General features: G+C 39.2%; 1 protein-coding gene and 1 long non-coding RNA gene across 2 annotated transcripts in view; both read left to right on the forward strand.

Moving 5' to 3' along the window:
• Positions 1-16,184, forward strand: part of LOC148186187 (uncharacterized) — a 181,950-nt gene extending 165,766 nt beyond the window's left edge. The window contains exon 3 of the long non-coding RNA XR_015775164.1: positions 15,968-16,184. This is a non-coding gene — a long non-coding RNA (uncharacterized LOC148186187). The remainder of the gene's footprint in view (positions 1-15,967) is intronic.
• Positions 16,185-18,806: 2,622 nt separating this feature from the next.
• astn2 (astrotactin 2) overlaps positions 18,807-23,823 on the forward strand; it is a 360,618-nt gene continuing 355,601 nt past the window's right edge. The window contains exon 1 of the mRNA XM_042509044.2: positions 18,807-19,440. Coding sequence (XP_042364978.1) covers positions 19,011-19,440 — 430 coding nt within the window. The 5' untranslated portion in view covers positions 18,807-19,010. The remainder of the gene's footprint in view (positions 19,441-23,823) is intronic.

The following is a 23,823-nucleotide window of genomic DNA, read 5'->3' on the forward strand; positions in this document are numbered from 1 at the left end:
TAAATATTTCATCATAAAATTCTCGCTGCTGTTTGACCAGGTTGAACATGTGTGGACACTATTGTTAAGGTTAGGTAAAGGTTAGGTAAAGGTTGTTATTACAGCAGATTGGTTAGGATTTGGCAATTCAAACACTTGGTTAACTCTGGTCTCCAGCACCGACACTCTGCTTTGGCACTGGATGCGCTTGACGGACTTGTCCAATATGATCATAATAATCAGGGTACTTGGCTGGTTCTGAAGGTATTTCTAGAAAAAAATGGATGGCTTTCAACCACATTTTCTTTTCTGATGAATAATTGAGACCTATACTCATGAAAAAAACTGCACCTTCTGTGTCATCTTTTCAGATTCCTGATGCACGTCACAAATCCCATATGAGAAACCCTCTTCACCATGACCCATTGTGAATGTCTTGGTATGCTCTGAACTTTTGCTGTTGCCTCTCCCTGCCCTGAGCCCCATGAACACACACTCTGCAACCTGAACCTCATATTCACCCTTTTTGGTATTCCGAGGACATCACCCCATGAACGCAATCTCCTACCGAGAGAGCGCTTGATTTGAACTACTATATCGATCTTTAGCTTCTTTTGGCATGAAAAAGTATTTTTCTATCCCACACCTTTGATTCTGCGGTTCCATTCATAGAATTCTATTCCCAATTGAGACCTTGTGTTTCACCCTGTCAGACTCCTCTGTTAATTCATCTGTGAGTTTAATATGAGATTTCTGTCACCTGTTGAGCTTTTCCCAAGCCAGTAAAAAGCTCACCCAATGTTCTGTTACACTCTGGTTGGAAATTGTGTATGACAACCATGAAATAGCATCATATGGGTCACTTTTATGACCCTTGTGCAAGAGCCTGACCATTGAACCGCCAATCCCAAAACCTTGGATATAGAGAAGATCAGAATATAAAAGCAACGGAAGACTTCTGCACAAACCTAATGCTGTTGAACACAAAAACTTCCGTAACATATGTGCCCCGGCCTCCTTAAAGCACCGCCGATACCACAGTAAACCAACATCAGCAAACTACAACCAAAATCTGCCTCACTGACATCGTCACAACATCAATGACAACATTTAAGAATAAAAAGTAATTTCAATCACGCACATCAGCTGGCTTTTAAAGAGGAAAAGTGTATTGTTCGGAGAGCATTGATGTGTAAATCCTCCCTCACAACATCCCTACTCTTAGCTGAATACAGAAGAAGTCCATTTTCCATTAAGTAAATAGATAAATACAGTAGAAGCAGAGACATTCAACTGGGGGCCAAATACGCTATCGTCCAATATTCCCTTATTCTTTTCAAAGAAATCCAGAATTGGCCAGGGAGACATAACTTCAAAAGAGAGTCACTCCCCACTGAACCTATCTCTTGACTCTTTGATTGTTAGCTATTCCAGCCGTGTATGAGGTATTGTAGAGGCTATAAAAAAAAGCATGACCTCATGTTTTATTCATGGCTTCTCCACTTTCATAAGATAAGGGGTGTCATTGTTGCACTAGCACAAAGTTAGCAGAGCTTCTGTGTGAATGTTTCACCTTCAGGTTTTTGTGAGCCACGCCGTTATTGTGATCGCAACTGCGTGTTGATCTTGGTGGAATAAAATGTGGCAAAAGAATGTAAATAAGATGAAGTTCTCTCTATTAGGATACTATCCAGGCAAAGCACATTGATTTAAAGTGAATGTGATGTCTCTAATGTGTTTGGCAAAACATCTAATATGTCTGGCAATTGAAAGCATTTGCACTGGAGGCTGCGATGTCTGATATCTTAGGGAGCAGTTTTGTACACCTGCAGCCATATGCATGCATATATTCACAAACATATACGTATACAAATGCAAATAGCCAAAGGAAACATGCTGCTACCCTCCAGTGAACAGATTTGTTGTAGATGTAGAGGGAATTTCTAGGGAGGTCAGGGGAAACACAGGACATGGCTCCCTGGAATGACTCGCATGGTATTTTGTGGTGCGGTACCTGGGTCTGATAGCTTGTGCTGATATATTTGCTTTGACATTTACGATAGCCTCACTGTATTCCCTAATTATTGAACAATTTCAGCATAAAATCCGATTTAGCGGTCCAAATGAAGCTGCCTCAAGTCATTTGGCTCTGCCCAAGACTTATCTCTTCTGGTGGGTTTATTCATTTGTTTTGCTATATTTTCTTCTTTTGTCAACCTTCCCACTGTATATGCTCCATAGATTTTTCAGCACTGAAGTCTCAGACTGAAGTGATCAGTTTAATCACAGAACAACACTGCCCCCTGTTGGCTGCAGGTGAGAAAAGCTTTAACTCCTCACTGATGCAGCCATAATATGTATGCTGAAACCACACCAGTCAGAGTGTTGTTACAGCTGATCACTGACCTTGTCTACATACCTATTATAATACTGGTATCACATTAATACCCTTGCATCTAAAGCAGGTGCAAAGCAGGTACAATTACACAGTCACTGTGTAGCATTCCAGCAGGTGGGGGAGTGTAAGTAAATTATTGGGGTTATCAAGTGGGCAGGCACTTTGCCTCTCGGATTTTTCAGTGAATTACACATGATGCACCTCAAGAAGGCTTAACAGTGGATTGCAATTTCATGGGCATGGATAAACTTTATCATTGTATCAAATATATCTGCTGCTGCTGGGCAGACTTGCAGGCTAAAATATCCCAGTTTCATACTCCGGAAGCTCTCCAGAATTGCGTCCTTTGTTTTGATGTTATTTGTATGATTATGTCTCTTGCTTTCTAAAATTTGTAGTTTTCAGTTTTCATTTTTCAACTGTTTTGGATTTGTGTTGGTTTTATTCATTAGCATCTGACAAACCTTTTTTTTTTCATACTGTTCTTGAAAAAGTTTCTCTCCCTGTGTACCTGCAGCCGTAAATAACATGCAAAATAATCTAAAACTTACCTCATTTTTATCCATATGGCAATTTCAATTTCTAATTTCATGCTGTCTCACTTCCAGCTGTTCGTGCTTCAGTTTACTCATTAATTTAAATTATTTTAAAGGTCCAGTGTGTAGGATTTCAGGACATCTATTGGCAAAAAAATAATCTAATATTCATGACTATGTTTTTATTTCTTTGTAACCGTCTTAAAATACGAATCACTGTGTTTTTGTTACCTTAGCATGAGCCGTTGTCTACATATGGAGCAGGTCCTTTTCCAAGGACATTGCCATGTTCTTTTACAGTAGCTCAGAACAAACAAACCAAATACTGGGACTCGATAGGGCCACTCAAATTTTTACTGTTTGCCACTGTTGCTTGGCACATGAGAGAAGTTTCAGTTCTGCAACCTCAATGATAGATGCCATGGTCCTACACACTAGATCTTTAAGTATTCTTAAGGTTTTATTATTTTACTAAACCGGCGTTTTGTCATTCTCACATCTTATACCTGTAATCTTTTTTTTTGTCTTTTTTTCTCACTTGGCCATCATGAATGAGACCTGTACCTCATTTTTAGGTTAAAAGAAACGTAGAATGATGAGTTTACTTTTTCATTCTTTATTCATCCCCCTTTTCTCCGAAATTTAATCTGGATTAAGTTTGTAATGTCAGTTGTCTCCTCTAGTACAAATAAATTCAGCTGCTGCTAGTTCACCTCATAAGGGAGAAATAATGTTTAGTGATTCACACTGTCCAATTTCTCACTACTGGCAACACTGCCAAGACATGATCCCTCACCATCTTCCCACAGGGAAGACATATTTTTAAAGGGATGTTTCTATAGGCACTAAACTGAATGATCAAAAGTTGTTTTTTTCCCTTTGCATCAGCCGGGCATGTTGCTTTATTTTTTGAAACTGTGATTTGAATCCTAAAGCCACCATACAATATTGTTTTAGAGGGATGTTATGAGAGTAAACAAGTGTAAAGAAGACATAAAAAAAGACACTCGCTGATGTATATTTACATTTCTAACATCATACTGTCTTTTATCTTTATGTTGTTTAGCTAGAATGGTGGGATTCTTGTTATCTCTATCTTTTAAGCCACCTTTAAAGTGAGCATGGCAGAAGAATACAACAACCATATTAGGTACTGCTGAAAGGGTTAAGCTGAAGATGCTATTGCTGCATAGTGGAACCCCCCCTTGTTGATGATATTTGGCATTTCCACAGAATATAAAATGGAGGGTAAAATTAAATTTGCAAATGCACAGTGCTCAGAATAAATATTGACTGCCTGTGCCAGGCTTCCTTCCCACTGCCTCTTTTCATTAACCAATATTAAAACAAACAGCAGTGCATGGTGGGAAAGTCTATATATGTCTTGAAATTAACTATATTAAAAGTAGATATTTTAACCCTTTACATGTTGTCATTGTTGCTGTTCTTCTGTCATGATGTGCCCAGAATAATTGGCAAAAGTTGCATCTGCCCAGCTTGCTGGCAATAATAGAAAAAAAAATAAAAAATCAAGCAGTGTGGTGCTTTGAAAATTTGGCATACGCTGTATCTTATTAACAGCTTTTTGTGTTTGTTGTCCCTCTCATTTAAGTTTGTATGAGTGCCCCCAGTGAAATTTGGAACTAACTCTGAACCACTGTGGCCAACAGCATATCAAGTGTTTGATTTATACATAATCCATATAAGATCATCCAGCTGGATAGATGTTTTTGGGGCTGGTGGCTGGTCTCTTTTACACGCATGTGGCTCCTTTTCAGTAAGTCCAGTGGTGTTATAGTAAGGGAAGGAGTACTGCATTCACCCTAAAACCAAAAATACATATTCTTCCTCTTACCTGTAGTGCTATTTATCTTATCTATCTATTTTATCTATCTATTGTTTTGGTGTGTGTTCCCGAGTGTTGTAGATATCGGTTATCTGCCTTCTTTCAAATACAATAAAATAAAATAAAAAATACAGCAATGTGTCTTTCCAGAAATCAAGACCTGGTAACTCATTCCGGCTATTGCTAACTTGATTTTTGGAGCCAGAAGTGACAAAATTTAGACCAGAAGCCTGAGCTGTCAATGAGCAAGGGGTGGATCTAACTTAGCGACAGTTTGTTTCGTGTAGTTGAGTAGAAAGAAATTAGATCCTACATGAAACCGCTTACAACAAGGTCTGTGGATCATCTTGAGACACCAGTTCATGATTTCTGAAAAGAGACATGTTTTGATTGTGCTTCCCACCCTCCATATTTGGGTGTTTACTACTGTCCCAAGATGACTGTGCCATAGTCATCTTGTCATTCATTTTAGTGCCAGCTATTTGTAGCTACCTGGTTATAGCTTGATGTGGTATCACATAAAATTATTTTTATTTATTTTTTGTATTTAATTTTATTTTTTGCAAAGCCTAGGCTTGCGTTTTTGTGTATTTTTGCATTATTATATATATATATATACAAAAAAAAACTGACCTTACTAAAGCGTGGTCTCTCTCATATTCTGCATTGTAGTTACAGGCTGTTTTGCAGGCTCTCAACCTCAGCTAAAAAAAAGCAAGTAATTATACGCTGCTATAGCAGAACACTACAAACATGTTCATCAAATGTGATATTTTGGGGTTTGTATGCAAATTGTAGTGCAGATTTTGCATATTGCTGCTCTTATTTGTCTAGAACATCTTTCAGACTTCAGCAAAACTTAGGAATTAACGTTATTATTTAAACATTTGCTTTTAATAAGCACAGGATATGAATAAGTAACTTATTATGACACTGGACAAAGGCCTCACTATTCAATTTACTGGTAGTGTTTATTCATTTATACAAATCTGTTTGTTCAACAGTTTATTAATTAAATCTGATATTCTTGTTGGAGTTTGCTCTTGACTCTTAAATAGGTTTGTAGCAACCTTGTATGTTTTGCATCTCAAGTATGGCTCTCTGTTTGACTGTTCTCTGTATCTGGGAGCACACATTTGTAATGCAGATGTTGCCTTGTTTATTCTGTCTGTCAAATAAGCTCATGAGAAGACGAGCATCCAGCCTCTGGCCAAACTATAACTTATTACTTAATCATTAGCTCAGAATCTAACAGAAAGGAAGGGAAAATAAACTCGCGATTATGCACAAATTAAACTGCCAATATTATTACCCCCCCAAAAAAAACAAAATGTGCTTCATTAGTATTGGGAGTGAGAAAGCAGTGTCTTGACATCTAAAAATCATCACAATTATGCTTTGGAGCGCATATGTGAACAGACTGGGCTAACTTATCCTTGAAATAATTCCAAACCTGTATAAACGCTTAAAGGGGCCTGTGCTCATTTTCAGGTTCATTTATATTTTTGTATTCATATAGCGGCGCTTTTTCTGATTTAGCTCACCAATAAAAGTCTTCTAAACAGTACAAAACCAGCAGGAATATGATCTGAAATCAGGGAGATATTTGCAACACTGGCAACCAAGATTGCACTTTTTCCTGATGTTAGCATGCAGCTATATTTAGCAGTTTAGGTGTGTGTCATGTAACTACTCACAGTAGCATACCTGGAGCAGATGGCCATGTAAAGAAATCCATCACTATCTGACATGAGCTTGAAACCAAAGCAGAAAAAATTGAAACATAACATTCAGAGTTGTTTTTGCAATTTTGGGATTACTTGTATATTTATATTTATCTCATTAGTTGACACTTTGGTCACATTTAATAAGAACGTCTATCGTTGTGATACTATATATAATTCTATGCATAACTGAAATGAGGATACTCTCTCTGGGTATGCCTTTCACAACCTACTGTATCCAGTCTGCAATCCTTAAAAAAAAACAAAAAAAACCCTCTTCCATGCACATTTGTGGTCACAGCATTAATTATCAGCTGCTGTAATTGCATTCTGTGTCCATCTAATGGCTTTGAAGGCACATATTTTACAGCAATGTGAGGGAGGGTCATGTCAGGAGCAGCAAATTAGGTCTGGGGTCTTGCTGATGAGCCAGGGGCATTGGAGCAGATACCAGAGTGCACCAGATGAAAGAGATACAGTGGCGCGCTAATAATCTCTGCTGCAATATTAGTAACTCAGGTCCGTCCCCTCCTCCTCTTTTGAAATCCTGTACAGCACTTTGTTTCTGTATCAGGTCAAGGGTACGTGTTACATAAGCGGACACTGAAGGTATGATATGTTGATTGCTGAACTCAGTTTGCGGTGAAATTCAGTTCTCCGGGGATGTGCTTCTGCAACTGTATAATAATTTAACTGGTTACACTTTCCCTCTCTTTGGAATATTTGTAACCCAAAGGTTAACCATCCAATATGAAAGGGTGGCGTGGTAATTTGAGATGTGAAATTGCAATTTCTAGTGGACAGAATGTGTATTCTGTTTGTGTCTCTAATCCTTTAAATATAACAGCACCAGTTTGGGGTATTCTGCTGAAATAACTATAACTCATGGCTATTTTTTCTTTTAATTGCTCAAAAGATCTCCTAATTGTGCAATTATCGGATGGAAGATTAATGTTGTTTCACAGGCAACACTTTTAATTTATCCCCAATTAATGGTAAACTAGGGATTAAATCATACTGCAAAAGTAAGTGCTAACATCAGTTTTTGAACATGTAAGATACATGGTCAACATAATGGGTTATAAAACAGATCATACAAGGTAAAAAGTACTGTTGTTTTTTTCCCAGTAACAAACCACCTTTGGCCTTCAAGACCAAGAGGCTGATTTTAAATTGTATTCTTGGGACACATTTACTGTCTTATGGGCTAGTTTGTCATATGTCAATAAAACTGGCTTAGGATTTGACTTAATTTTCAGTTTCTTCATACAAATGTCAGTGCTGCTGGCCTACCTTTCATCCTGAAAACCAGCCCCTATAATGAGAGTCTTAAAACCCACTGGAGGCCAGTACAGGGAAGCAGGAATTGATCTTTTATAATCTCTGTTCTTTGTTCTATTTTGGAGTCTGGCTTCATCTTTCTGTAGAATCAGAATCTAACAGAGCTGCAGTTTTAAATTCTGGGAACAAAACAGATGTTTCTCAAAGTCAGAGAGGCATAATCTAATGTAAGTTTAGAAATAGTTATCCTCTACTGTAAACAAACCACACGCTTAGTGTAATTTTTATGCCTCGACCGTGGTGATAGCCATGGCCAGAGGCATTATAGTTTTGGGTTGTGGGGTTGGGTTGGTTCTTGTGAACCTAATAAGAAATATCTTCAATTATGACACAAACGTCCACTTGAATTTAACAATGAACTGATCAGAATTTGCTGGTCAGAGGTCAAGGTCAAGGTCACTGTGACCTTATCTGTCTTATTATTGTGAATACAATATCTCAGTAACAGCTTGATGTATTTTTGATTTTTTTTTTGGCACAAACGTTCACATTGACTGATTGGATTTTGGGAGTCAAAGGTGAAGGTCACTGTGACATTGCATCTGTCTCGTTCACATGAGCCCAATATCTCAAGGAGGGGATGTGATGTGATTTTTTTGTTTTTTCTTTGCTTATGATATTATACATTGTATTATATCTCATGTTATTATTATATTTCACATATTTTATCTCTCATCTCTCAAACATACACTTGGACTGAAGAATGAACTGGTTTGAATTTGGTGGTCAAAGGTCAAAGAGCAAGTTTATTGTAATTTCACAAAACATGTTTTTGGCCATAACTCAAGAATGCATGTGTTACTTATGACAACATTTCACACAAATGTCAAATAGGATTTAATGATTAACCGCAAAGGGGGCGTTCTAGTTTAAAGTTATGAAGTAGTCGAAATTCACTCTTACTTTTAAAGTTAAATTTGATCAGATCATCCAGTTTTAAAGAGTCAGACACATTCAGCAAAACTAAATGATTAAATCAGTTCTGACAGGAATGAGTTCTTATATATCCAACATTTCATCCAGACAGTTTTTATAAGTCTGATCATTAATGCTTCAAAATCTCACAATAAACAGCAGTGGACATAAAAGTTCAAACTAAAACAAGTGGAAGCACAAAGATGCAGAAGCAGCTGAAACTAGTTGATAACAACAAAGAAATTGCCCCGAGCAATGCCTAAATTAGTTTTGACAAAGCATTTTTTTAAATTATATTTATTGATATTTAGAAAAAAAGTCTAACAGACTTTAATTTGCACCGCCCTGCACTTGTTTTTTGTTTAGCAATTATAATCATTCCGTCAATAAACACCTAGGCAACCAAGCTGTACTTGATTAAAAAAATTGGTTGAGAAAAAATGGATTTGAATTCCCTTTAAAGTCTCAGAACAAGTTTCTGCAGTAGACTCCAAGAGCAACAGCTTAAATGCTGTAATGAAACATGCCTGGGGGTGAGGAATATATTGCACTGCTCTTAATGCTGGTGACAGATGGATTGGGGAGGTGCAGAGGGAGGAAAGCTTAAAGTAATGGTAGGGAGCAAGGCCAGAGTAATGAGAGTTAAGGCCATACTTCTGACCTTGCCTGACTGTCCCACCTACCCCGTCCGTCACCAGCGGGACTAACGGATGGGTGAGTCGGTGGGCCAGGATTTGGATGGTAAACAGTGGTGACAGCTGACCTGGCAGCTCTCAATGGGGATGATGGAAGAGGATATGAGCAGGGGGTGGGGTCATCCAGAGGTAGATTTTCTAACACTTGGAGTCTGTCAGAAAACCACCGACCTGTCAATGAGGTGGGACATGGCCCTGAATGACAACAGTCCATGGCCCCACCGTAGCAGAGGCATGAATCAGCTGTATGGTTCCACTGCAGCAGGCATAAAACAGCAGTGGCTACGGGCTGGGAGTGCTTTCTTGCTGTCCTCACCGAAACAAATGTTGATAGTTTCAGTAGAAGGTTCAGACCAATGGCTGTATATAAACATCTCCACTTCCTCCCGATGTATAAACCCGAAGCCAAAATACTCCGGATATGGCTGCTGCCATATTGCGCTGTGGATGTCATTTAGAGCCAGAGTCTTCAAAGTAGCAGTTTCAAAAACATTGAGCTCCCGTTTTCCAGTTGCCAGCAGCACCATTGACTGCAAGCACCCAGATTGGCACAAACAGCGATCAATCATGACATTAAACTCCCTTATGTCATGCACAGATGTGCAAGGGGCCCCACTAGCTCAGGTGTAAGACACATAGGTGGTTATGGTGGTTCTGCGTCTTTTTGTGAGCATCTTTTTGGGGCGCTTGTTTCTCTTTGTGGCTGTTTTGTGTGTCTTTGATATAATTTTGTGTCTCTTTTGGTCATTTTCTCTCTCTTTCTAGTCATTTTGTGTCTCCTTGTGGTTGCTTTGTTGCATTTTGTAGTTGTTTCATCATTTTTGTTGTTATTGTGTGTCTCTTAAAAATAACGTTGCTTGTCCTTATAGTCTTCTACGTCTCATTTTAAGTCTTCCTTTAGTCAGTGCATTGTAATTTGATTGACATGTTGCAAGTGAAGGCCAAGGGGCCCCCTGACATTTTTGGCCCTTGGGCCTGTGCCCAGTATTCCCCTTCAGTAATCCATCCACGAGGAGAGCTGTATATGTAAATGCATGGTTTATTGAAATATTTTGTGGTATTATTTTCTGGCCAGGACTGCAACAGAAACTACAGCAAACCTGCATGTTACATAATTTAACTGCTCCATGCGCTTTAAGTTGACCTTACCAGTGCTTTACATAAACACATTTGAAAACATCAACCAAGAGAATGATACAACATAAAAGATAAATGATAAGTAGGAGTTTATTAGTTGTCGTTTGTTGAGGACTTGGTCGAGGAAACATTGAATTAATACACTGACCAAAATCATTGCAAAATTATATTTGATATATTTAATGTGTTACTATTGCTCAGATCACGCTGTGCTTTTGTCGTTTAGTTTTGGACCAAGAAGCTAATCAAAGAGATTTGAACAAAAAATTTCTATCTCAATTTCTCAACTTAAAGGTTTTTTGACTTTACTTTTTCTTGTGGCAGAACTTTATTCCAAGGAATTTATGGGTCCTCATCATCTCATAAGTCAATTCATGCTTTAGTCTCCCTACTGATTCTGTGTTAGTTTTTTTTCTGCTTCAGTGAAGGAGCTGTCTCCTATGTTACAGTATAATAAACAGTACATTTTTCATGTCCTCTATGGAGGACAAGTACAAAACCACATGTGTTTCCGTGAACAAAATGCTGATGCTGCTATAAAAACCTCACTAACCTAACTCTGAGAGGCTCACTCAGTGAAAGGAATCCACAGATTAAAGTGAAACACTCAGAATTACATCCCAACACACTTATCTTTCTTGAGTTCATAAAATGTACCAGTGCTGATGGAAGCCATTTTGAAGAACCATGAAATTTGTCAAGGTCCAACCCCCACATGTGTTACATCACTCGACAAATTGGGGGAACAGATTTGAAGTCTCTGTACTTTCAACCAAAAGGACTTATCAGTACCCTGCTGTACACATTTGTTGGAATGTGTGCTCAGCACCCTCTAAACCAATTTGCTAGATGTTGTTTGCTATGTGCTTATGTGTGTTTTGTGGGTGTGTGTTTGTCCTCCAGGTGTAACCCAGATTCTAATTGAGGAGCTCTTTGTTTACACCTGCAGAACTGGGGCAGTCTCCAGATAACTTAAACTAATCAATTAGCAAAGATAGCACAGGAAAACACTGCCAGTACAGCACACAGCTCTCAGGATCTTTGCTACACAAACCAACTCATGAAGAAGCTACAAGAACAAGTTAGTTGAATGACTTCATGAATTTCATGATTTCATAACAAAGTACTTTTTTTTGCCATCCAAATGTCATGGCGATAGGTTGTATGAAATAATTGGATGTTGTCAATGTGATGTCACACGGTGGTTAATGGACAGACATTTTGAAGCCAGGGATACGGTCGAAAAGAACGAGCACACAGCTCAGTAAACGCCTGTTATATTGATGTGAGGTTGTAGATTTGTTAATAATAATAATAATGACGATAAAATAGTTGATTCTTCAAAGGACAGCCAATGGGGCGTGTCACTTTAAATGTTGCCGTCGCAAAGAACTGTGGGACAGATTACCTCCTTTCATTTGGTAAAGAATGGTCCAGTGTATCCTTTGTTAAAGGAGATTATGAAGGAAGCTGCCTTTTGAAACTTTCAAGTCAATGTTAACATTCAAGGTTTTGAATGAAATGTTTAAACAACAATTAAATAGATTGCCCTGCATTTATGTACAGATATATCCCCCTTATTTTTCTGATCCCTGGAGATGACATTGTGCATTGTGTCCTTTTATTCCTACCATCCTCAGCTAACTGACTTTTTCAGCTTTGTAACAAATGAGAAATTAAAGGTTGAATCTAGTCATACTAACTTCTAATATTCATATATGAAATTTCATGACACACTCAGTCCACAAAGCTCATGCTGACTGCCCACATCAGAATAAATATATCACACACTCACAGCATTTGTGCTATTCCTGCGGCACCCATGGGATCTTAATCTCATTGCAGCCTTCTAACCTGTATCTATGGTAGATATCAAACTCTGGTGGGCGTCGCTTGCAAAAAATAAACAGATCATTAAGCTGCTAGGGCCTCGCATTCACTCATGTACACGCGTATACAGACTGATGTGTGTATCCACAGTCTTCTGTGGCTGACCTTTGCACAGGTCCACTTAAAGATTTAGAGCTTACTGAACAATATTTGATTTACAAGAAACAGCTAGATGCTAACACCCCTTAGTTACTTTCTTATGACAAGGAGAAGATTTTGTCAGGTGGCATCCTCTTTGGACATTTTTAGGTGAAGCACAAGGTCCTCCAGTTGGCGGGTCAGCATTAATTGCCAGTCACTGCCTAGCAAACCTCAAATGGCAATAGCCAGGCCTGCCACACTTTGTCCTTGCATTGATGAGCCATTTCTTGGTACTTGGTAGCTTTAGCCTCTTTGCAACTGTTCTCCCATAGGACCGTCAGTTCAATCAGGAGGATACTCTTCACCTCCTCGGACCATATGACCATGACAGGACTCAGAGATGTTTTGACCTTGGAAAGGTGTGGTTTTTCCTTACAGGTCTACCCTCATCAACCACGATTATATCATTTAGGCTCTTCTTGAAGGAAGCTGCTTTTACAATTCGGCAAAACCAGTATGTTGGCATGGCTATGCATCAGTGTGGACTTAAAATGATGTTGGATTCAGGCGAATGTGTTGATCTCCAGTGATTGGTTCGGGTATTCGAATTCCCCTTCCCTATGAAAAGAGTAGACACAGTGTCAGACTGAGGATGGAAACAGAGTGCAACAAGTTGACAATTCTGTCTGATTTCAGGCAAGCCTGAACCTTTATTCAAGGGCTTGGTAGACAGCAATACTCCCAAGTCTAGCATTAACACCTAAGTCGAAAGAAAGAACAGAAGGCAGACTTTTCAATCATTTGCTGACATTAAACACCACTCTACCAGTCTCGCTGAAGGAAGGGAAGGAAGGAAAAGGTCATGTCCTTTGCTCATTATGCCACCGAAATCTGTTTAACCATCTCTGTCTAGGTGCAGTGGACGTTAGCTTGTTGTCTATTAAATTCAATTTTGAGAGAGTCAGAGGCTGCCACAGCATTCAGGTCGAAGCAATTTCCTGAGCAATAAATCTCATATAACCAACCACAGCTCTCCATCAGCTAATAACAATGCAGTTTTCCATTCCATGGCCTTGTTTAAGTTGCTACTTGCAGCTCTCCGCCACCTCGCTGAACACACCGACATCAATCAATCCTATCTGATGTCTTGTTACTGTTTACCCATTAAAGACAGACAGTGTTCAATGAAATCTATCAGCAAAAGAGGTCATGTCTGCAAAACTACGGCATATGCTCCGTGGGCCCACACCAGATCTATCCACAATGTCAGCACTTTCACGAGGAGGACAGCAAAGCTTGTCAGATTTGCCCTTTAGGCTAATCTTTGTAGCCAACTATTCTATCAGGAAATCATTATGACAGACTGACTAAAATGTCAAATTAATACAGAAGGGAAAGGGAGAAAGTTGCCCAAATGCAAATTACCGTAGGGGTGGTGGATGTGGCAGTGACTTCGATGGGTTCACTTTGATGTTAGCTCTTCAAAGTATGGATTAAACACTGGAGCCACAGAACTTAAACAGTGATTTAAGGATTCCAATTAGCTTTTAACTCCATGCATACTTAAGTTGTCAGTGGCAAGATAAATAGGCTTGCTTTTGGCCTACCCATTATAAAGCAAAGACTGTAAACACAAGTTGATGAAACTGATAACATTAAATTAACCCGTTTAAGAATAGAAAGTGGTCTGTATGACTGAGTGTACATACCTGCAAAATACATATGTAAATGCCCCCTCTGGCATTATTTAATGGGTAATCCATTCAATTTAGTGATTAGTGTCTGTTATTTAAGTAGGCAATGAAGTTGCCATACTAAGTTGGAAATGGAAATCATTAGTCATTGAATTTTGATGCATTCTTTGACCTCCGCATTCTTTGAACCACATGGATTAAAAAAAAACAAAAAAAACACACACACAAAAAAAAAAAAAGTTTGCAGCATGCGAAATGTATAGGTCAGGATGGAGATGGAGAGGCAACAACTTACAACTTTGTACGACATCAAGCCCAATATTAACAAAGTTTGTGAGCTAATGCTAAGCCAACATTATAACTCTGTCGGTAAAACGGCATATCATGCGGGGAAGTGCCCATTATGACTTGTTAGGGACTTGAAACTCAAACCAAAGGACTTGGACTTGCCTGTCTTGACTTGAGTGAGACTTGAGACTTACTTGTGACTTCTACGACCACCTCTGATTTGTATTAGTAATGATAGCATAAGTTTGTTGCAAGAAAAAGAGAAAGAAAAAGATTAGGCCTTGCCTATGTGATATTCTAAATGATGGAATTTTTAAAAAATGAAAGCCGAAAACCCAGTATTTGATTCGCACTCAATATGACATGTGCTTCTTTTGAATTGAGGTTGATTTAAACAGAGAAACAGACAAAGGCTGGGTTTGAATGTTTCAGCACAATGAGGAGAGACTGAGTATGTGAGCAAATACACACGGGGCTCTTCTCATTTGTCTTTGCTACTTTCATCTTCTTTCCTCGTGTCTCAGTTCCCCCCATTTAAAAATGCAGGGAAGAGATGCAAGGAGTAGATGGGAAGACAACGGAACAGACAGAGGTAGCACGTCCTTGCCACTCAAGTGTCGTAAGCAAAGTTGGTGACTTATGACGGTAGCACAGGGTCAGCTGTCAACTGGGGGGAAAGTGCTCTGTGTCAACATCGAAGCGTACAGATTATGGGATGCACTGCCCAGATAATAGGGTTGAAATGTTCACTGTTGTGCATTTATTTTTAGATTTGCCTCGACATGACTAAATATAAAATGAAAAAGCCACTGCATATTGTCCCTTAAAATAAACTGCAATACAAGCAACTCTTAAATAAAAAGGCCCAAAGTAAATATACTGTCCTGAGTAGAAAACCAGGACTTCCTACAAAAAAACATCTCAGGTTGAAATGTCTCAAAACCACAAAGAGAGGTACACAGAGACAAGCTGTTTTGACACTCACACCTTTGGTTCAGTATTTGCAATTTAAGTGTTGACTTTTGCAACATATTTTTGGTGATTGCAATTGTGTGGTGGGTTTAAAAGACACACTCGGACTCACTTAGTTAATGAGGTCTCCCTATTGCTGAGCCAAGTTTTGGCTCAGTTGTTTGAGCTCAGATGCTTTTTTATTTCTGCAAAAATACAAATAAGTAGGAGCAGCAACAAGGCAACAAGTTCTGCCAAAATTTCATAATTCATAATGTTAGTACACAAATAGCTGTGTAATTGCTCTTGCCTTCCCAGAACAGAGAGCATTGCAAGGCAGTATAAGCATCTTTTTTTTTTCCTTTTTTTTGAGTTTCGCATCAAATACTAACTGCTGTGGGAGTCCCTGCTATAGGCCATTGGATCATTGATTGTACTGACACCAATGCAACATTTCAAGAACCTTTATATCCTTATTTATGTCCATTTCAGGTGGAGAACCAGTTAATGGATGCATTACCTCCAACAATGGTGCAGCAGACCATGATGAATTATGGGATACACTTTGAATCCAATAGCTCTGACTGCTGCTTCACACCAGTACCAGGGTAAGTGCATCAAGTGTAGGTTGAGTGTATTCGCTGCTGCCCTTTTCACTCATGCCTAGGAGAATAAATGTGACTCACTGACCACTGGACTACTAAACGACCAGTACAGAAATTTAGCCGGATTTGGAAACTTGACCCTTGACCACCCCAAACCACTCCAGCCAAAAAAAACCCCAATGTATATTGATTTTTAAGTGCTGTTGATGGATTTAGGTCCAAATCTTAACATTTCAGTGCAAAGTATTTGATTCCTACATAGTGTGTTATATATGTGCATAGCAACTGCCCTCTAAGAGTTAAAACATTGCTGTTACAATTGAATTTTGCTATTGGCTGATCTGGTTGTTGCATATATGGTGGCAGCTTTCATCACTAACACCCCAGTGTCACCATCTCAAGCCAAAACTTTGGGGGTAAGTTTCTCTTTAAGGAACTGTATTCCTAAAAACAGGCTTGTGACAATGACCTTTTCGGCAGATATTAGCTTCCTTACCCTGAAAAGTGTGAGTAATTATGCAGTCCTATCTAGTCACTGTAGTCAAAGCTATGATCTGGTAATTGTAATTTAAGCTGTGGTCAGTTATTTACAGAGAGCAGGTGTGTTCAGTTGACTGCTCAGCAGCAAAACTGACTCAGGTAAATGCAGAGTATCATTATCAATGGCATGCATGAAAGCTGCATGGCTAACATGGTTATACGTAGGCATCTTTAATCTTTCTCACAAAGAATCCATGTGCCTACTTGCCAGGTGGCATGTGCATGTGCACCTAAGTGCTCAAGGCTGCAAGTGTGGGTACTGGGACAGACCCTGCGAGTGAATGCTTCGGAACCACAGAGAAAAACACACAGAGAGAGTGTTTGAATATTTCAGCACCATGGAGAGAGACAGAGAGACCGGCTGGCAGTGTGTCCCTTTTCCATATTAAGTCTAAGCAAGCTTGGAGTGAGCAGTATGTTCACACTGGAGAAGTGACAAATAATAAGTAAACTCAAGATGTCAGTATGCATACACAATTTGCGTGTGTGTGTGTTTGTGTTGATGGACACTCATGTCCCATTACGCAACACTCAAGGGACATGATGTGGCTGGGGAAAAATAAAACAAAATAAGTTGTACATAGTGACAAGGGACCTTCAGGAAGATGTTGAAAACCACCAAAGCATTGAATATTTGGCTGAGATATTTTGCTTTTTTACAGTACTAAACATTGTGTAGTGTAAAGCGTTGGGAAACTGTAAGTTTAAACATTTCAGCACTGTGGACAGAGCACAAGGGTGCAAATAGTCTCTCTTGCCCTCCAGAGGCCAGGTTAATTAATGACAGGAAGAAAAAGGCTAAAAAAATAGTTTGATTTATTTAGAACTCTGGGTGATCCAGAATAAATCAAAATAAAAAAATGGGTTACCCAACCTGAATATGTGCATATGCCTTTTCATTTTTAATTAAGAGTATCTAAAGAAATACATGAAAAATGAAAATAAAATAAAACTGCTCTGCATTTGAAGCCTTGGACTTTAACCTCGTGTGGGTCTCTTAGACCCATTCAACTTCCTACAGGCCATTAGACTTAGAATCCAATAATATCAAAAGGTTAGCTGTGAGCCAATAATGTTCAAGTGGTGACCATGGTCAATGTTAACTTTGAGGTCTTGGACCAAGGTTTATGTAATGCTGAAACTTTAGAACAGCCTGCCTCCTTACATAAGTTTAAGTGAAAAATACTCCGTGTAGACAGCCTTTACTTTGTACTTTTTTTTGTATATCTATGATGTGCGACTTATTTATATTAAATTCAGAATTAATGCAACTGTGTGTATACTGTAACCATTGTATTTCTTCATAAAACACCTTGTGATTTTGCTATGAAAATTTCTCACTTTCATTTCTGATGCAGTCACCTGTGACATTTTTTAGGAGGGATGAATACAGTGAATGTGATCTTTTAAGTGAAACTGCACATTTTGTTGAGGTAGTAGACTAGAAAGGAACTTTTATGTTTGCAAGAGCTGGAATAATTTGTTCCACGTGTGAATAAGTTGACAGCAGCTGTATGAATGACTGAAAACCCTTTACTAAGCACTCGCTGTCGAGTCTGCTTTTATGGTAAGTCGGAGACCTGAGGCCACATATTAATTATTGTGCTTATTGACAAATTATAGGCAGTGCCTTAGGCTGTCCATTGCACTTGACTCAAGCTGGCTTAAATAAAAATAAAAAAAGGTAACTTTTAGACACAAATTTGACTATAAAAAAAATTATATTTATAATTATCTTATTCATATATTTAAAATTATGATGCAGAATGACTGATTTTAGCACGTTTTATCCCCAAGTCATTTCCTTGGTTGTTTTTGTTTTTACTTTCCATTTTTTTGTGCTAACTTTCAGGTAATTTTTAGTGCTTTTTTTCTTGTTCTTGTTCTTCTTCTCTTTGGTTTCTTGTTAGTTTTTGGGTCATGTTTTCTTAAGTTGTTCATTGCCCTCCGTGTTTCTGGAAGAAACAAGTGTTTGCAAGTGTTTATATACTTTTTTTGGGTTTATTTTCTTTTAACAAAACACAAACAAATAAAAAAAAAATGAATGCGCCAAGTATGTCATTGAAGAAATACGAACTCTCTACTTTCACTTTTGCAAGAAATAACTTTTTCAATTTTTATTTTTTCGTCATAAGTAAGGCCACGCGACATGCTGACTCCACCTCATGTCCGTCCTGAAATGGACACGTGCCTCTCCGCCTTTAAGTGATTTGTTGTCCCTCAGTGTGAACGCAGATGGATATGTGTGAGGAGCCGAAAGATGTCATTCTCACTACACCTGTGCTGCCGCCTCCTGGACGGACGCGACTCCTTTGCAGCGACTGTACTATAAGTGAACGGGCAGCTTATGAGCCCCACTCAAAGCGAGAGAACCACACACAAGGAGCGGGATGGCGAGGAGATTACCTCTGCACCTCCGCGTCCTTCTCGCGGGGCTCTTCTTCATAACGGGGACCTTGACAGTCCGGGCAAACAGAGGGGCGACATCGGCCGACGAAGAGAGGGAGAAAGAGAGCGACGCGGAGGCGCCATGTGAGGTGAAAACCGTGACCGTGTCTACCCTGCCCGTACTCCGGGAGAACGAGTTCAGCTTCACCGGCGGAGCCTCGGGGAACGTGGTCGGAGGAGGGGGTGCCTCTGGAGCAGGTGGTGCTGGTGGAGGAGGACCTGGAGGAGGAACTGGTGTTGGAGGAGGAGGAGGAGGAGCAGCAGGAGGAGGGGGGGAATCCCGACTCCTGTTGTTCGTTAGAACAGACCTACCTGGGCGAATTTCCGTAATGGATGATCTTGACAACACAGCTCTCCCTTACTTCACACTCGGTAAGAACTGCTGTGTTTCCCCCTCTACCACCATGAGAAGCAGTCAACCAGGCTGCACGTTTGTGCGCATAGGGACCATGCACACACTGCTAGGCTGTGCTCATGCTGGGCTATATTCCCAAATTATGCGCTCATGCACGCACTCCCTGGCGTTTTAATCACCTGTCCTGTTTCCATGATCTTGTTTTGATTCCATGGTAACTAATGTTGTTTATCCGGATTGGTGTGCAACTAAAAATCTAAATGAAGAGATGATGTGCACAGGACATCCTCCTCTCCCCTGTGTTACTTAAAATACTGCTGCTTCCACATGGGATACAAACTAACTCATGTTTAAGTGACTCTGTTTCCCTCCTCTCCCTCCTCCTTTCTGTCTGTCTCTCCTATTTTGTGGTTGAACATGATTATGACTTTGAATTTCATGCATACCCTAAGTATGGTGCCCCAATCAAGGAATGCAATTTGGCCCTGCAAATATGCATGAAATTGGTATTTTATTCTCACTTGAGCACATAATTCGGAGCACACACGCATTGCTGGTGGTATAATAAAATACCAGCATCACTGTGACATATGGCTATGATAGGTTTTAAGGGAACCCACATGTCCCCTTTTTGTGATTTAGTCACAGGTACAGGGTTGCCACGGTCGTGAAAAATCTAGAAAAGTCATGCAGGCATGTTTTACAGGCCTGGAAAAGTCATGGGATTAGTAAAAAATTATTGAATGTTCTGGAAAAGTCAGGAAATTTTGTTGTGTAATGAAACTGTTAAGATAATCCTCTGCAAATAACATATCAGCAAATTTATTATCCATGGCTGTAATTCTCTAGTTTTAATGTGTCCGTGTGTGACGTTTCGTTTATCATCACGTATGTTTCTCCATTTTGGCCCCTTCTGGCTCTCCCTTCATGTATGCCAGCGAGCTGAAATAATGTTTGAATTGTTTGAATCTGATATGTTTGTTGAAAAAAAAAATGTTATTATGGATCCTTGAAAAGTCATGGAAAAGTTTTGAAATTTAGTCCGGGAAAATGAGTGGAAACCTTGCAGGCAAAAGTGAATTAAAAGCACTGGTCATCTGAAGTTCTCTGTTAAGGCCATTGACTTTAAAAAAGGGTCTTTGGATTAGCATCACTACTTTGATAATCATATAGGACATAATAGTGCGAAAATATTTTCGCCGTCCACTACCCAAAAACAGATATTTGCTTTGTAAAAGGAGCAGACTATGCATGAAAGGATCTTGCTTACCTTGCTTTGTCCATATTTTTCACTTATGTCACAGAGTCATGAGAAAGATGGATGTTCTATATCCCCCCCCTTTGGTGTGTGAGCCAAGTTTTTATGGCTGTGTGAAGTGTAGTGTGTGTGTGTGTGTGTGTGGGGCACACTGTAATGTTGTCAAATGCAATAAGCCACACAGGGTGGACCATAATTGCACAATGCTGCATGCTTTCCAGTTCCCAATCAGTTCAGGGCAACCGTATTGGCTCGGTATGATAGCAAAACTGTTACAGGGCATATACAAAGATGCATGGTGGAGGTCGTTGATGTGAGTACTGAGAAAATCCATGTCTCATTACTACAGTTTTTAGACTCTGGCTTGCTATCGTCTTTTTTTCCTCCCCCTCTTTCGCCGGTCTCTGTTTCTTTCTCTGTATGAAGAGTGCCGAGCAAACTGGCTGCGCAAAGCAAAGGCGGGCAGGCAGGCTGAGGGCTGGAGCATTAAGCTAGTAAATCACTTTCTATTCTCATTAAGGACAGCCGTTGACTGGTGAGAAAGGCCTCTCTGTCCTCCCAGTCAGCCAGCTAGCAAATTTGCTGCTTCGCCCTTCCAGTGCATGGCTGCATGCTGTGGAGGGACGAGGAGAAAAAGGGCTGTAATATTATGAATGCAAGCATGTTCGCCCATGCTGTTGACCACAATGTGAAACTGAAGCTCTAGTGTAGTTGTATCCACAATAAATCCTGTTCGCAATGAAAAACTAACATTAAATAGAAATTAATACCATTATGAAATACAAAAGTGACATGTTTCTTGTGGACATAATATAATCTACCAGGAAATACTGCTTTTTCACTGCAAGCTGGCATTGCAAAACCCATGCTGGGTATGTCATTAAACCACTGTAGCACACACTGAAAGCTGATGGAGATGTAAAACGCTAATATATTATTCTACCTGTGTTAAGATCTTGACACGGGAGTCCAAAACACAGGTTGACATTTTGGTGTCACCTGTATTCTTGCTGTTTTCGGTATTCAACACCATAACACATCGGGCCATCTCGATAGCTTCCCCTGATGGATGTATTAGTGGCAGAGTTCTGCTTGTGAAATGAAATGTTGTACCCTGACATCATAAAAAACACGCAGTGTCGTTGATTCAGTGGAACAGAATGAGCAAATTAAATTACACAGACAGTGAATTTTTATGATCAGAATTGCATTTCTTTCATCAATATTCCACCTTATTATTATTTTCTCACTCCTATTAAAATTGTGAATTATGGTGCTCCGGGATGTTAGAATAGATTAAGCCCCACTAAAATACACAGATGCACCCTTATTTATTAGGCCAACGAATGGGCATAGTCATTTTTTTATTTATTCTTTTATTCCTTTCATGTTATGTTTTTCGTCCCCGCTGAAATTTATATAGGAGCGTGTGGTGTGCAGACCGTATTAGATTGAGGCAGCCACCCACCAACACTTCAGTCTGTTCTTTTAATGTGTGTTGTCCGGAAGCTTTCAGGGAGCTGTTAACATCTGTGCTGGTGAGCAAAATAACAGGATAACAACCCCAACAACTACTCCAATAATGTAATCTGAACTAAAGAACAATAGAATTGTTGCAAACAAATGTATACGGAAAGATCTCAGGTCTTAAGTAACTGAAATTGAATCCAAGATTTTCTCACTGGCTGTGAGAGCAAAGAGAAAACATATTGAAAGTTAGTGTCTCACATGAGGCACCTGCTTGTTTGTTTGTACATTTTGACCTCTCATGCTTAAAATAACATTCCCATTTTTATCTTGGAAACAGATTAACAAGTTGTTTTTTTTTCCCCGCATGCGCTCGCTGCCTTTTTTTTTTTTTAACATGCACAGATATTGCCTCATCAGTCAGTTTACCACTGTGCTACACTTGACTGACGTATAAAGTGCAGAGAATTTGTTACTATACATTACACCATCTCTCCTCCCTAGCTGCTTTTTTTTCCTTTATATAACAAAATTCTTACTTCTTAAATTTTTTTTTTGGGGGGGGGTGTTACCATAGAGTTGGGTTAAAATAATCATCCAATTCAAATCGATTTTCATTTGAATGCTCCAATTAACATTCATAAAATTTGACATCAAACTTTTAAAATATGCCTTTCATCGTAGATGAGTGAAAAATTAACCAAATTAATCTTTCCAGTATGAAAAAAACACCCTGAAACTAAATTATTAAAGAGTGCAATCTTGATAAGATCCAACATAACTAGTTTTTACCAGGGTTCCCTCGGTCATGGAAAACCTGAAAATGTCATGAAATCTGTAAAAATAATTGAAAGTTCAGGAAAAGCCATGGGATTTTGTTGTCTATGAGGATTTTTTTCTGGTAATCTTCTGTGTATAACCTGCTGCGTTATATAACATAATAGTAAATGTATTTTGTGCTGCTATCGATGTAGCATAACTTGTAATATACGTCAGTTTGTGGTCACGTAGGGTTCTTCATTTTTCCCTGGATTTTGTCACTTCTTTCATGCATCCCAGCTAGCTAAAAAATACCTTTGTATGGAGTTTGACTTTGATATTTTTTAAAAAAAAAACACTGTGCCAGTAACAGTACAGGGCATACCTTATTAGCCAAATGCCACCCAGACCATAATGAGCACAGTCTTGTGTCCATTTCTTCGATTCTGTCAGCTGTCCGATTGTTTTGTGAAACGGGCGTCAGAGGTTAGGGAAGGTGGGGAAAAAAAAAGGACAGCAAGTCCCCCTTCCCACTGTGGCCTGCTGCCTGCTCGGCTTTGATTTATTACCTCAAGTGTCACGGAGAATGGATGAGCAGAAAGGGCAGTGCGGAGGAAATGCACAAGACTCCTTCCCCTCCCCCATTTTTTTGTTGTTATTTTCTTTTCCTCATGAAAAAATAAATAAAAATAAGGCAAACAGTGAGCAAAATCAACACATTCAATAAACCAATCTTAACTATGGTAAAAAAATCATTGGATTTGCAGATAGGTTTAATTGGTTTTTTTTTTTGCATTATAGTAAGTCAGAAAAAGGTTTTATATTAAAGCCATACTTGAAGAAATAGGTGCTTAACTTTTCAGCTTCAGGGCTTTTCGTTCCTTGCCTAGTGACATCATACAATTCTGTTCCACCA

This window comes from Plectropomus leopardus, chromosome 20 (assembly GCF_026936395.1).
Source record: "Plectropomus leopardus strain MGB_pleo_1.0 chromosome 20, ASM2693639v1, whole genome shotgun sequence".
NCBI classification, from domain to species: domain Eukaryota; kingdom Metazoa; phylum Chordata; class Actinopteri; order Perciformes; family Serranidae; genus Plectropomus; species Plectropomus leopardus.